At 42.4% G+C, this 14608-nt stretch overlaps 2 protein-coding genes across 5 annotated transcripts; one reads left to right on the top strand and one right to left on the bottom strand.

The window, feature by feature from the left end:
* Window positions 1-875: 875 nt before the first annotated feature.
* On the top strand, window positions 876-12093 carry dhx57 (DExH-box helicase 57). 4 transcript variants are annotated; one of them, XM_023349992.1, is made up of 26 exons: window positions 900-917; window positions 1005-1110; window positions 3346-3379; window positions 3475-3648; window positions 3711-4004; window positions 4074-4292; window positions 4940-5775; window positions 5845-6038; window positions 6568-6689; window positions 6761-6956; window positions 7147-7271; window positions 7377-7510; window positions 7588-7642; window positions 8081-8286; window positions 8357-8473; window positions 8573-8669; window positions 9081-9254; window positions 9335-9535; window positions 9623-9899; window positions 10028-10123; window positions 10335-10418; window positions 10498-10635; window positions 10729-10803; window positions 10890-11024; window positions 11108-11308; window positions 11415-12093. In XM_023349992.1, the coding sequence occupies exons 4-26, from the start codon at window positions 3479-3481 to the stop codon at window positions 11556-11558; spliced, it is 4290 nt and encodes a 1429-aa protein (XP_023205760.1). In that variant the 5' UTR covers window positions 900-917; window positions 1005-1110; window positions 3346-3379; window positions 3475-3478; the 3' UTR covers window positions 11559-12093. The 4 variants fall into 4 exon arrangements, with proteins under 4 accessions (XP_014331543.1, XP_023205759.1, XP_023205760.1 ...); XM_014476057.2 differs by having other exon boundaries at window positions 876-1110; window positions 4077-4292; XM_023349991.1 differs by having other exon boundaries at window positions 876-1110.
* Window positions 12094-12904: 811 nt separating this feature from the next.
* Window positions 12905-14593, bottom strand: stmp1 (short transmembrane mitochondrial protein 1). The gene is made up of 3 exons (XM_005797197.3): window positions 14440-14593; window positions 13786-13839; window positions 12905-13444 (listed from the first exon to the last, which is right to left on the bottom strand). Exons 1-3 carry the CDS (start codon window positions 14452-14454, stop codon window positions 13373-13375), a joined length of 141 nt encoding a protein of 46 aa, XP_005797254.1. The 5' UTR covers window positions 14455-14593; the 3' UTR covers window positions 12905-13372.
* Between the last annotated feature and the right edge of the window lie 15 nt (window positions 14594-14608).

Raw genomic sequence — 14608 nt, 5'->3', positions numbered from 1 at the left:
TTGCCATGGTAACAGTGGGGTCTGGCTACCACTGCGGAAGAGGACGAGGTTGTACATCGAAAGGGCGTGGCCTATTAAAAATACGGACTGAGCCGAACACCGCCATCCTCTGGAGAGCGGAAAGAACTACAACTACATTTAAAAACCGTACAAAAAAAGTTTTAATAACTTTACCAAAATGTATCAAAATATTTCAGTGAATCTGGATGCCTTGGACATGATTATATTTTAATGGCTTTATTAAAAATTAATTTGGACTTTTTTCTTTTGTTAGGAACGGCCAGACATGACTAAAATGAAGTTTCAGTTCAAGTTTTTCTTATCAAAACTTGAAATATGATTTTTTTTAAATGGAAGTAATTTACCATTACCTGTGGACTTTGAACCCAACAATGACACACAGCGGATGGTATTATTGCATTTATTACACTGTGGATACAAGAATGAGAAATGTTTTCAATTTATATTATCTGTAGTTTGCCTGTTGTGTGACTTTTTATACATTTAGTGATAAAATTAACAGAAAAGGCAGCCAGACAACATTTTTCTCTGCAGGGAGACATGCAACTAAAAGCATTAGTACTGTACATGCAGCTTTTTATTTGCACCTGTCGGCCACCGTAGAAATCACTGCAAATATTACTAGCTGATGATATAACTGTATCCATGCTACATTCAAAAAAGGAAATTTAGAAAAGTTTCTAATGCTAGTTTGAATGGAATAAAGTTTTTTATTAGTATTTCTCTTATGTTTACTTGCTTCTTTCTCTTTAACTTAATGCGGTTAACTTATGTAGCAGCAGCGGAAGACAGGAGAATCAAGGACCAATCACAGCAGTTAGGGGGCGGGGCTTGACTTTAAATCCCGCCCACTACTTCCTCTCACGTAGTTGGAAAAATGTATAGATTTCTTTAAGGTATTGTTTCATCAAAATTGATATTACTGCTAAGCTCGTGTAATGCCAAATGTTATGAGTAACTTAAGAGTGGTTTAAAAACTACAGTTATGCAACACAAGAACCGGAAAAGAAAGTATGAACTCCGAACTTCGGCCAATGAAAGAGAATGTAGTGTGCCGGGGGGCGCAGGGTGTCGGAGCTGCTGTTTCAGGTATGTTCACATTTTAAAAGTTATTTTCTGAAAGGTGTGCGTCGTCGGCGGTATCGGTTATGTCACGTTTCAGACGTTTAGGTTAATCCTAAACTGTGAAACATGAGAGTCTGGGCTGTGAGGAAATCTTTTAACACATAGCCTAGCATGCTACAGTGGAAGTTAAGAGCGTGCTAACTGTTAGCTTGTTAGCTAACAATATGGTCGGGCTCCCGGTTCGCTAATTTCTCATTCGTAAACAAACCACATGTACCGAGACCTTGTACAGTTTATTTCTCATAGTAGCTGCGTATTTTTATGAACTATTACCATTTCATAGTAGTATAAAAGACTCAATTATCATATCTTCTTTAATTTGTGTACTATTTTCATTTAAACCTTTTTTTCTACATAATTTTTCAGTTGATAAGTATGATGGTCTTTGTTTTTGACATGTTAACTTGTAGGATACACGACACATTATGTCTTCTGATCCCACTTAAATAACTCCAGGCGACCTCTTGGATGATATTTGTTGAAGTCATGTAATCAAATTAATTTTGAGTACATCGTAGAACATTTCCTTAAACCCTCAAACACATTCCCACTCAGTAAATATGATTTAATTGGGTTTAGTCATGAAAAAGCTGAATGTTTTCTCAAATTGGAGTGCTTGGAGTTTTAAATTAATAATGAGGTCAAATTAATTGACCACCAATTGAGCATCAGTAGCCTGAGGTTAGTGGTAGTGAACTGGACTAGATGTGTCCTTAAGAACATGATGATTGCTTTAACACATTTTAAAATCACATCAACCTCTGAAATATAGTATATTCAGTATAGAAAGACAATTTACAGATCATACAAATTTTTAGTCTTATTCAGCTACATGTCCATAAAAAAGAACCTAATAATAGGAAGTGTAAAAGATTAGAGTGATTCTGTTTTATAAATAAAAAAATCAAATAAAAAAACAACGTATTCTTAACAACAGTAAAACTTTTGATTAGGACCACTTAAAATTTTTAATTTTTTAAAAAACATATCTATAAAAAAAAAAACACGAAACTGTTTGAAGACAAAAGCGCTAAGCCAAAGAGATTATATTGATTAAATTTAGCTGTCGTTTCATATTGGCCATGAGGAAAGACAGATTAAGAAATGGCTAATATCTCTAAAATGGCAACCCTAATAATAATAAAATTATATATGGTTTGTGCAATAATAAGAATAGGAAAGATAAATTCTTAATACCTAGGTAGCCTTGAATTTAATACCTTTTCCTAATAATGCTGAAGTGTGACTGTAGCAAATTCAATCTTGATGATGTCAGTTTGATTTTTACTTTGCAGCATTTCTGTACTCAAATTAATCTTCTATAAAAATTTAAACCACATCTCAAAACACACCTTTTCAGAACAGCTTTTAATGTACGATTATTGTCTTGTTTTATGCTTATTAATGTGCTATTTATTTAAGTGTTATATTGTTATGATTTTGTTTGATGTACTTGGCGTTCTGTTCGTAATTTTACTTGTTTCCTGTAAAGTGTCTAAGTGTTTAGCAAAGCACCACACAAATAAAATGTATTATTATTATAATTACTATAAAAGCCAATGTAGAGCTGTAAAACAATTAAAATTTGACAAGAATGTTTTAGATAAAGTTTGATAATCGAATTGATTAAAAGAAAAAGTGCAGATAATGTTGTGTACAACGCAACCTGATTGCACTGTGGAATTAAAACTTGGTGTGTACGACTAAATTAGTTTTGTTTGTCTGTGTGTGTGTAAAAAAAAACCTAAATAAAAAAAGAAAAGTACAGACTTTATGCGTTAAAATGACAAGCAACCCCCCCATCTGACTTTTCTTAACTCTCTGAAGAGTTTCTAACCTTCCCCATGATTGTGCCCTCATGGCTCTTTTTGCTAATAATACGCCTGAGCAGCCGCGTCGCCTCTGGACTGTGCGGCCCTGCTGGGGTTGTTACTCCGCGGTTTGATTGCGTAATTGCAGCCAACAGCGTTGTGTGTCAGCCACCATCTCATTGCTTTGCACTTGAATTGAAAATCCCCCCTCAGCTATAAGCCACTCTCCGCTCCGTCGTGCCCGTACAGTAACCGCCTCGCTCTGCGTCTAGCAGACGTCTCCGCTGCTGTTTCCAGGATTCCATGCTGCCTTTCCTTTTTTTTTTTCTTGCTTTAAAAGCTGAAAACACACACATCCAATCTGCTCTTTTTCTGTCTCCGTTCACAGATGGTTCGCAGGCATGAAGGAGCACTGACTGAAGGTTTGCCTACTTTGAAGTTTACGGGAGTTTATTTGGAGAAATCCTGTGTGTTTTATTTTTTTGTTTTTTTGCACTGATTGTGTGTGTCGGAGCAGAAAGATGAACGCCAAGAGAAGAGGAGGGAAGCCAAACAGAGGAGGAGGGAGGTTTAACAAGCCCAGAGGAGGCGGAGGTGGCGGAGGTGGAAGCCGGAAGGGAGGAGGAGCCGGTCGCTGGGATGACGACGACGATGATTTCAGCCTCGATTTTGGACCCTCTCGCTCCAGCAGGTACTCACGGCATCACTTGTCACTTTATCGCCTTTGCCTTCCCTGAACTTCCGTCACTTCAGACCTGGCAAAGGACGAGGCGGCATCGGTGGTGCCGGCGGTGGCGGGCGTGGAAGGGGGAGAGATGCGGGACGAGGACGGGGATTTAATGATCGCCGAAGGGACTCGAAGGGCGACAGGAAGCCCCTCCCCAGGTCCCTTGTGAGCACCAGGGTCCCTCTGAAAGCAGGCGATGGCAGCAGGCCCGAGGCGAGCAGCATGCCCTTGCAGAGGATCTTCATGACCAATGAGAACCAAGAGCAGCTCAAGGAGTTGCTGCGGGAGCTGCAGACGCAGGATTTTGACGAGCCTTATGAGTGAGTCTACGCTTCTGTTATTATAATTTTATGAGTTATTGGGCACAAACTTATGACTCTTGTTTGCAGCAGGGAGTCTGGCTCTGATTATTCACAAGAAGAGGGGGAGGAATATGATGAGTTGGATCCTCGTGAGGAAGGTCAGTTTTGGGTCACTAACGATGAGCCTGTGGAGCGAGATGAGAGCCCTGCTTATTACCCAGAGGAGGAAGAGGAAGAGGAGGAAGACAAGGAGCGGCCCACACCTGAACCCGTTATCTCCTTATTTGCTGTTGGGAAGCTCTGCAGGTGATCGCATCATGAAGTTTATGTTGGGAGGTGAAACAGGGTTGAAACCTGAAACCTGAGCTGCTCCTGAAATTAATCAGTTTCTATTAAAACTTTGGAAAAGTTTGGACTTTAACCAAATTACTTTTACTAATTATTTGATTTTCCAAACTTTATTTTTGATATTATCATGTCTGTGTTTTTTTGTTTTTCTTTCATTCTTGCCTTCTTTTGTCCTTCCTTTCATCCCCTTTTCCTTCCTTCTACTAACATCTTTAATTATAAATATAATAACAGATACAAGTTTATGCAAGTCTTCAGTTTTTCATTGAATAATTAATTGAATTTCTACAACAGAATTACATTAAAGGTCCCAGTAACATGATGTAGATCTGTTTTTGTCAGCTTTTTTTGTTTTTTAGATAATTTTCCATGAATATCAACATCCCAGAAATGAAAACAGATCCATTCTTATTTATCCAAAGTGCTATGTTATTTATTTTAAACATAATCAAAATAATATGGTGTTTTTTTTTTAAGTTACAACTAATTTCCTTTACTAGATTTTTATCTAAAGCTCATGTAACACTTGGTGCTCTGAACCAGTTTTATTTATTTTATTATTTATAATTTATTTTCTTGTAACATTTTTGTGTTCCCTTTTGAAGATACGGCTTCGACAGGGAGAGAAGCAAACAGGCTCTGGAGTCCGGCGGAGGAGAATTCGGGTCGACTTTAGAGCATCTCCTCCTCCAGGTCTTCAGCGAACGCTATGGACAGAAAGCGGTTTCCCCCGATGGCCTCCAGGGGGTGCCGATGGACGAATGCCTGAGCCAGCGTCAGGAGGAAGCCCTAGCGTTGGCTGCCATTTTTGGCGACCGTTTCTACGAGCGCATCGCCAACGCCGTGTGGACGGTGTCTCTGGACGTCTCCTTCCTCTCTGACAAACCGGCCCGAAACGGAGGCGATGCCGCGGGCAAAAACAGCCGCAACGTTTGTAAATTCTACCTCAAAGACCGCGGCTGCCGCTTCGGCGACAAATGCCGGTTCAGACACGAGCTTCCGGGTAGAGAGAGGTCCGGGGCGGGTTCCTTGGACCCAAAAGGGCCAAGCCAGCCCGGCTTCACCAGCTACTCTCCTCCTGAGTATGAGCTGGAGGTCCGCTTCCCAAAGGGAAACCGTTACCCTCACCAGGCGCCGATAGTTGCCTTCAGCACCAACGACGAGTCGGTAGCAGCCGCGGGGAGACTCGGTGTCACCGAGAAGCTGTTTGGAGAAGCACTAGCTGCGGCGAAGAGTGGCGAGCCCGTCGTTTACACCCTGATCACCCTCTGCGAGGACGAACTCAGTATGAAGGAGCTTCTGGCCGTCGGGCATCACAAGTACAGCACGCCGCCTCCTGTGGTGGCACCACAACCGAATCCTCTCGGCATCGCAAAGAGCAGAACCAGCAGCACGAACAGCAGGAGGGCCGCTCCACCAGCAACCCAGAAACCCGCAGAAAGTGAGTCATCCAGGTCCACAGACATCTGACATTTGTTGTTTCGCTTTTGATGCCTGTTTTTCCTTTCAGTAAAAGCGACTGGAGAGGCTGAGGAGCCTGAGGAGGAGGCAGAGGTGGAGGCAGAGGTGGAGGTGGAAGCCGTCCCAGTGGAGGCTGAGAGCTATGTCAACCTGAGGAAGAAGATGGAGAGCAAGCACAGTCAGAAAACTGAGAACCTCCTGCAAGAAAACGGCAAGCTGTGTCGAGACTTCCAGAGAAAACGGGTAAATCTGACTGAAAACATCAGGAACTTTACATTGTCCCCTTCGTACAATAATGGCCTAAGTCGTTTTATCCAAGATAACATTTGGAAAGAAAGAGGTGATTTTATTTTGTGCCAAAACCACTTTTGCCATAACTGTGGAAAGGTGTCCATTTATGTACTTTAGTACGGAAGATGATCAGGGCCACTAATAAAAACTGAATTCTGACTTTAATGTCAATATTATGACCTTTTTTCCCCCCCAATTTCTGACATTTTTCTTCTGACGTTTTTTTTCTAATGTTGATGTTTTTTTCCCCTCCAATTTCTGACGTCTTTTTCTCCAAATTCTAAAGTTTTTTTTCTCCAAATTTTGAAAAAAAAAATTTCTCTCCAAATTCTGACTTTAAACTCAGATTTCGGACTTCAATCTCAGAAGGCCGATTCTCAGAATTTGGACTCTAAACCCTGAATCCAGTCTCTGAATTCTGAATTTTTTTCCTCAGAATTCTAACTTTTAGACTTATGCTTCTCTTTCATTCCCGGCCCAGTCTTCCCGGCGCTTTAAGTCTATGCTGGAGCAGAGGAGGAACCTCCCGGCTTGGCAGGAGAAAGAGAACATCCTGGATGAGTTGGACAGCTGTCAGGTTCTGGTGATCAGCGGGATGACCGGGTAAGGCGACGCTCTTCATCTGTCGTGTTTCTGTTCTCTGTGCATTTTTAAAACGTCTCCCATCTTTCCAGGTGTGGTAAGACCACTCAGATTCCTCAGTTCATCCTGGACGCCTCTCTGGCCGGTCCCGCCGGACAGGTGGCCAACATCATCTGCACCCAGCCTCGGCGGATTTCTGCCATCTCTGTGGCTCAGAGAGTCGCACAGGAGCGGGCCGAGTGTCTGGGGAACTCGGTGGGCTACCAGATCCGCCTGGAGAGCGTCAGGGTATGCACACATGCTGGTTTATATTCCATTAGTAAGTGCGTGTGCAGGATTTTAACATTTCATGACATTTAAACTCATTTCAAACTCTTGATTACATGTAGAGGAAACCCAAATGTGGATACCTTACATTTGCCGTTATTTCAGCACCTTGCAGAGAAGATAAATCTCTTTCTTTCCTCCAATTTTCCAGACGCCGGCCACCCGGCTGCTGTACTGCACCACAGGCGTTCTGCTCAGAAGACTGGAGGGCGACGCAGACCTCAGAGGAGTCTCGCACGTTATTGTGGATGAGGTGCATGAGCGGACAGAGGAGAGGTCAGCTTACTGAACTCAGATGAATGTCAAAACCTGTGCAGAGTCTTCATGTTTTCTTTATGTCTTCTGTTTGTTTTTTTTTGTTTTGTTTTGTTATCCACACAGCGACTTCCTGCTGTTGGTGCTTAAGGATCTTATTACAAAGAGGCAAGACCTGAAGATTATTCTAATGAGTGCCACTCTCAATGCCAACCTCTTCTCTGAGTATTTCTACGACTGTCCTACTATCCATATACCCGGTACGGACTCTGGTCCACAGTAAATAACTTGAATGTGGAACTTTAATGTATCTAATCTAAATGTTCCTCTTCTCCAGGTCGTACATTCCCTGTTGATCAGTTTTTCCTTGAAGATGCTGTTGCTAAAACTGGGTAATAATCTCCACTTTTCTTCTAGCTAAACTCATAATTGTTTTATTGCAGCAGGGTTCCTAAGTAGTCTGGAAAAGCCTGTCATTTGATTTGAGATTTTCCAGGTCTGGATGAAATGAAATGTTTGAATTTTCACATTTTACTCTTTATTCCACTTGTCTTCCTTTCTTGGTTTCCGTCTTTGCTCCTTTGTTTCTTTGTCTGTTTTTCTTTCCATTGTCTGATTTTTACTTTCTTTTTTTCTGTTGTTTTTCTTTCTCTCTTTCATTCATTGTTTCTTTTTACTTTCTATTTGTCTTGCACCTTTTTTTCTTGTTTTCTGTCTTTGTTGTTTTTTCATTTCTGTCTGTCCTTTATCTGTCTGTTTGTCCTATCTGTCAATCCATTTTTACATCTGACCTTGCCCCCCCCAATCCTTTGTTTCATTTATGTTTCCAGCTACGTCATAGAAGACGGCAGCCCTTACTTGCGCTCAGGAAAGCAGAACTCGTCTTCCGCAAGCAGCCAAAGAGTTACGAGGGACACGGTGGACGACTTGGGCGACGACGTGTGGAACTTCATGTCTTTCTGCAAGAAAGATTTTGTCAAAGACTCGACCCCAGACCAGCAGCTCAGCCTGCAGGAGCTGACCATTAGATACAAAGGTGAGTTTAGAAGAAATTATTCAGCTTCAAGGTTCTTTTGGTGTTTTAATGATCCACTTTACTCTTATAGACACAAAGAAATCTGTCCTGAAAACTATTGCTGCCATGGACCTGGACAAGATCAACATGGACTTGGTGGAGAGCCTGCTGGAGTGGATAGTGGACGGACAACACAACTACCCACCAGGTCAGAGTTCCTCAGAGCCAGTCAAGACACTTTGTGCTGCTCTTCGTAAAACGGTGATATTCTTAATATTTTAAACTACTTGTATTGGTTTGATTGCAGGTGCTGTGTTGGTGTTTATGCCAGGCCTTGCTGAGATTAAAATGCTTTATGAGCAGCTGCAGTCCAACAGAATATTCAACAACAGACGCACCACCAGGTTTGGGACCTTTATTACATTTTTTTTTTTTTTTTGAAGTGCAATTATTATTATTTTTTTAAAAGTGAGCTTTACAGAAACAAAACATTTGCCGACATTAAATCCCACAGTTTGTGCAGCAAAATAATAATTTTTGGACGTTTTAGTCAGTGGGCGAAATTGTCTTCCAGAAAAATGGCAAGAATCCCTTAAAATAAACTGAAAAATTTACTTACAACTCATTCTCTTTTTTAAGTTTAGAATTTAGAGTAGTGTGGGAGTTTAAGATGATTGCTCCCACAATAAAAGGTTCACTTATTCTAAGGCTTTTTGCACATCCTGTGAATTCACTGAATTACATGATTCTCAGTTTGTAAAAGATCCACGATGTTCAATTTCTATGTTTGTCACACACACACACACACACACCAGATGCGTGGTCTACCCCCTCCACTCCACCCTGTCCAACGAGGAGCAGCAGGCAGTCTTCAGCCGCCCCCCCGAGGGCGTCACCAAGATCATCATCTCCACCAATATTGCGGAGACCTCGGTAACCATCGACGACGTGGTTTATGTCATCGATTCTGGAAAGATGAAGGAAAAGAGGTGGGATTAGATTAAACAGATGAATCCTTTTTTTAAAAAACGGTTTTGAGACGAGTCCGTGTTGCGCTGTCTGTTCTCAGGTACGATGCTTCCAAGAGCATGGAGAGCCTGGAGGACTCGTGGGTGTCCCGGGCCAATGCGCTGCAGAGGAAAGGTCGAGCGGGCCGAGTGGCCTCGGGGGTTTGCTTCCACCTCTTCACCAGCCACTGCTTCCGCCATCAGCTGGCCGAGCAGCAGCTGCCCGAGATCCAGAGAGTTCCCCTGGAGCAGCTCTGCCTGCGGTCCGTCCGTCTACTTCCTGGCTTTGCTCTTTTGTCAAAGCGGAGTTTTTAAATTCTAACTCGTATTTCCTACTCTTTCCGTGACAGAATTAAGATCCTGGACTTGTTCGCCGAGCAGCAGCTGGAGTCCGTCTTCTCTCGGCTCATCGAGCCGCCGGCCGAGGGGAGCCAGGACGCCGCCAGGCAGCGCCTCCAGGACCTGGGAGCTCTGACCCCGGATGAGAAGCTGACCCCACTGGGCTACCACCTGGCCTGCCTGCCCGTCGACGTGCGCATCGGGAAACTCATGCTGTTCGGCGCCATCTTCCGCTGCCTCGACCCGGCGCTCACCATCGCAGCCAGTCTGGCCTTTAAATCACCGTTTGTAAGCAGGCCTCGGATTTTCTTTGCAATGTGAATCACAACTACGTGGAGCTAATCTCTAATATGAAAAAAGAAAAACAATCCAACATCCTGATTCCTGAAGCCTTTGTGCATTTGGGCCATTTCCAGGTGTCACCATGGGATAAGAGAGAGGAAGCCAGTGAGAAGAAACTTGGCTTTGCTGTGGCCAACAGTGACCATCTGGCTTTGTTACAGGCATACAAGGTACTGACTGTTATTTTTTTTTCTACATGGTATGAACGGCATTACACAGTCTAATTATCTTTCCCACCATCTGTGTGATAAATCTCCTGCTTCAGTGTAAAAAAGCAATCCACTGTCTTATGATACAGCAAGAAAATGTGATAGAAATATCTGGGAATGTGAGTTTTGGAACAGTACAAATTGTGTAACAGATCCTCTCCCTCCTTGGCAGGGTTGGTGCTGCGCTGCAAAGAGCGGTAACCAGGCCGGCTTCCGCTACTGTAGGGAGAACTTCCTGTCCTGGCGCAGTTTGCAGGTCAGAAATCACAAACTTCTTAGATAAAAGTTTGGGATCATGTTGTGAAATAATTCTTTAAACTTTGCTCCCTGTCCAGGAAATCGCCAGCCTGAAGAGGCAGTTTGCAGAGCTGCTGTCAGACATCGGCTTCATTAAGGAGGGATTGAGGGCCAGGGTTATTGAACGCTTATCCTCACAGGGAGCGGATGGTGTTTTGGAGGCTACTGGGCCTGAGGTGAGTCACATGCACACACACACACACTGAATCCATCATTTTGCTTTAAACGTGAAGAACGCCTCTTAAAATCAGTCACATTTTGCTTCCCAGGCCAACCTTAACTCAGAAAACATCCGCCTGATGTCTGCAATGCTGTGCGCAGCTCTCTATCCAAATGTGGTGCAGGTGATTGTCCTTTGATGTTTCCTGCTCCCAATAATTTAAAAAAGGTTCTTTTATGAGCTGAAGCTCGATATTTTTGGTCGATCCAGGTTCGAGCTCCGCAGGGGAATTACAAGATGACCAGCAAGGGAGCCATGAAGATGCAACCGAAAGCCAACGAGCTGCGCTTCATGACCAAGAGCGACGGCTGCGTCCACATCCACCCCTCGTCCGTCAACTACACAGTAAGCTTGAGCCGCACGGAACCGCCGAGGTCAGCTCAGACCAAAAAAAAAAAAAAAAAAAACGTGATTCTTTCGACTCTGAGGTGCGTCATTACGGCAGCCCCTACCTGGTTTACCACGAGAAGGTGAAGACGAGCCGCGTCTTCATCAGAGACTGCAGCATGGTGTCCGTCTACCCGCTGGTGCTGTTCGGAGGCGGTCAGGTCAATGTGGAGCTCCACAAAGGGGAGTTTGTCATCTCTCTGGATGACGGCTGGATCCGGTTCGCAGCAGCATCGCATCAGGTCAGACAAACTATTACGGATGAAATAAAATAAATAACTTGATCCCAAATTCTTCTTTTGTTGGGTCGAGACTACCAACCGACCAGCCTGTGTGTGTGTTTTCCAGGTGGCTGAGCTGGTGAAGGAGCTGCGCTGGGAGCTGGACCAGCTGCTGGAAGACAAAATCAGGAACCCGAGCATGGACCTGTGCAGCTGCCCCCGAGGTTCCCGCATCATCCGCATGATCGTCCACCTCATAACCACCCAGTAAGGCCCCGGCTGAGCTCCTCATGATCCGTTTTTCCTGAAGGGCTAAAACACGTGGAGCTCTGCTATTGACTGTAATTGAATCTCCAGCTCTATGAAGAGGATCAAGTCTTATTTTTGATATCTCGTTTTGTGTATCAATTCCAAACTATTGCTGCACTAAAGCACACGTGCACTTGATGTCAGATACACTTTTTAGGTGGTCATTGTAGGTGGCGATGGGGTTGTCTGTGTCACAACTTGAGCTTTTTCTCGGGTCCATATTGGATTTTTTTTTTTTCTAATTCTGAAGTGACTGCATGCAAATGTGTATTTATTTGAAATGCATGATTGATTGAGATCCAAGAGTTGTTGCATGGTTTTCAGATATTTTCCCAATATGCTGAATGTATTTTTCTGTCGAAATGATGTCAAAACTACACTGTAACAACGCTAGAGAGACGGGACGTGATCTACGCTGCCAAAGAAAGCCGTCATCTTTCAAATGACAAACCCCAACTTTACAGTGCACTGCAAATAAAACTGAAAGTAATACCTGGTTTCAGTATATTCTTTGTCTTAAAAGGCTAATTTTTCTACAAAGTTTCACTTCAATTGATGCCTTTTCTATTATTAAGATGCTGTAATGAGGTTAGAGTGGCGCTCCAAGTTGGGTTGGGAGGTTTGCTCTCTTGGATTCAGTGAAGAAATGTGGAGGTTTGGGAGAAAGGCCAGTCGCTTTATTCAGTCCAGTGTCCACGGTCTCCAGGACAACAGGCTATAAACAAACGGAGTATCACCGTCTCACCAGGACTCATTTGGTTGCTACTCGGAACCGTGCCAAGACAACCACTGGTAAGAATTATTTGGTTTTTTTTTTTACCTTTATACTTTTAACTTATTTTCTTATTCATCTGAATCTTATGTGTAATGTCTCTTCCAGAAATGTAAAATATCTTCTGCTATGGTAAAGTACCAGTCTATGACTGGTAAAGTCATTATTTTAAAAAGCCTACCTATCAATCACATATTAAGAAAAGTTACTTTTTATTTTCTTTCTGTAAGCCTATCAAGCCGAGATCCCACAGCTCCAAGTCTGCCAAGAAAACCAAGAGTCCAAAAACTCTTAAAGAAATCTTCTTCCAAATGCAACAAGATGGAGGTGGACGTCCTCAGCTCTGCAGCCATGGAAAAACTCTACTACATATCCCACAATGCACCAGACTGTCTGGAGTACAGAGGGTTTGGGTGGCCAAATTCCCAAAAGAAGGGAACAGATAAGATCTGCCAAACATTAAAGGGTTATAGCGCCATCTGTTGAAAGAACATTTTTAATGTAAGAGTTGAGGCTCAAAGGAATGAGAATGTTATTAATGTCATTTTCTGTAATTTTATTGTAGGCTTGAGGATTGAGAACAATGTTTGTGAAGGTGTAGCAAAACGTTTGGCAGTTGTTACTAAAAATTCAGAAGGTAGTTTAATTATATTGTACATCTCAATGCACTTTAAACATTATCATCACACTGCATTATAAAAAAAAAAAAAAACAACAGGCGACCAGTGCCGGCAAACTTTAAAGTGATCCCACCAGTTAGCTGCATTATTCGTTAAATCAAGTTTCTAGGCAATTTACCCATGGAGGAAAACTCCAATGGGAACAAGGATTTATTACAGAGAAGGGAAACGAATACTGCTCCTGGAACTGCTTATGCTTTTACTCATGTCAAATAATCCTGTAGCGAATGCACACCCCCGTCCACCCTGAGACAACAGAACCCTGTGGATAAATAATCTCTGCAGAAGATGTCTCCTCTTCCTTGAAGCACAGTCCAGCTTTGCTCACTCAGGGGGCTTCTTCTTGGCCTCCACGTCCTTTTTAAAAGCTTCAATTTTCTTGGCTATGTTGGGTACCTAACGGGGTCAGAATCTAGGTTAATATTGGCAACAGAACATTTAAATAGAAATAGCAATTGGCAAATAAGAGAAACAGCATTTGTCTTTTTTCTTTCAGTATGAGCAGGGTTTCACATTTATAGGGCAGGGGTGTCAAACTCTTAAAGAGCTGCTTGTGCCAGAATATATTTATTAAACCCGTTAAAGATATTACTGAATTCTTATAATTAAATAAAGGGCCACATAAAAAACTATGGTGGGCCGGATTTGGCCCTCGGGCCTTGAGTTTGACACACGTGGGATAGGGAATAAAGTCTAGAAATATGACATTTTTAATGAAACAAATAAACAAAACTTACTTCATAATTTTGAGCAAGGTACATTCCCACTACATTCCCCAAAGTGAAGCCAGCCTGCAAACAAAGAAGTAGAGCTGTTATTCATCCCACATCTTTTTGGAGGGTCTCTGCTGCTCACTTTACTGTGTACAGCAGAAAAATAAAAGGTATGACAGAAAACTGTTTTTACACAGAAAAAACTTTGTTACAGCAACTCCGTAAAGCAAACTGTCTTGTAATTGTAGGAGCTTTCTTTTCTTTAGATCAAGGACATTCACCCAGCGTTGACAAAATTACCAACTGACAATATATCCACTAAACTAGACCTTATTCACAAATGATAACTTATCTTGAAACGAAAATTAAGTTGTATTAATGGGGTGTCAATCTTTCACATTTTCAATGTTTTTTGCTCTTTGTTAATTTACTTTCAGATTAAATTGATTATCTAATCTAAATATGGCATAAATATTGCTAGTAGCATACATATTTTGATGTGCCAAAAATTGCAACAAACTCATTCAATCCTATAAAGACAGAATCTCTCAGGTATTTTCTCATGATCAACTTTTAACAGATATTTTATCAGCATGTAGCGCTAACAGTTAGCATTTAAGCTACTCCGGACTTGGCAAAACTATGGCTGTCAGGCGTCGACGTGGAAGAATAACTCACCAAAAACTGCAACATGACGACGTAAATAAACGTATCAAAGTTCTGCTCCTGTTACTGATAAACGTTGTAGCTAAAAGCAGGTCGGTGCGTCAAAGTTAAGCGATCCAAACCAGCTAGCTAACGAAGCTAGCCGTCCACCAATACGCATGCGCGTGACAACGAGCTGTTT

Source organism: Xiphophorus maculatus, chromosome 17 (assembly GCF_002775205.1).
Source record: "Xiphophorus maculatus strain JP 163 A chromosome 17, X_maculatus-5.0-male, whole genome shotgun sequence".
Taxonomy (NCBI): domain Eukaryota; kingdom Metazoa; phylum Chordata; class Actinopteri; order Cyprinodontiformes; family Poeciliidae; genus Xiphophorus; species Xiphophorus maculatus.
This window is presented reverse-complemented; position numbering and strand designations above follow the sequence as displayed.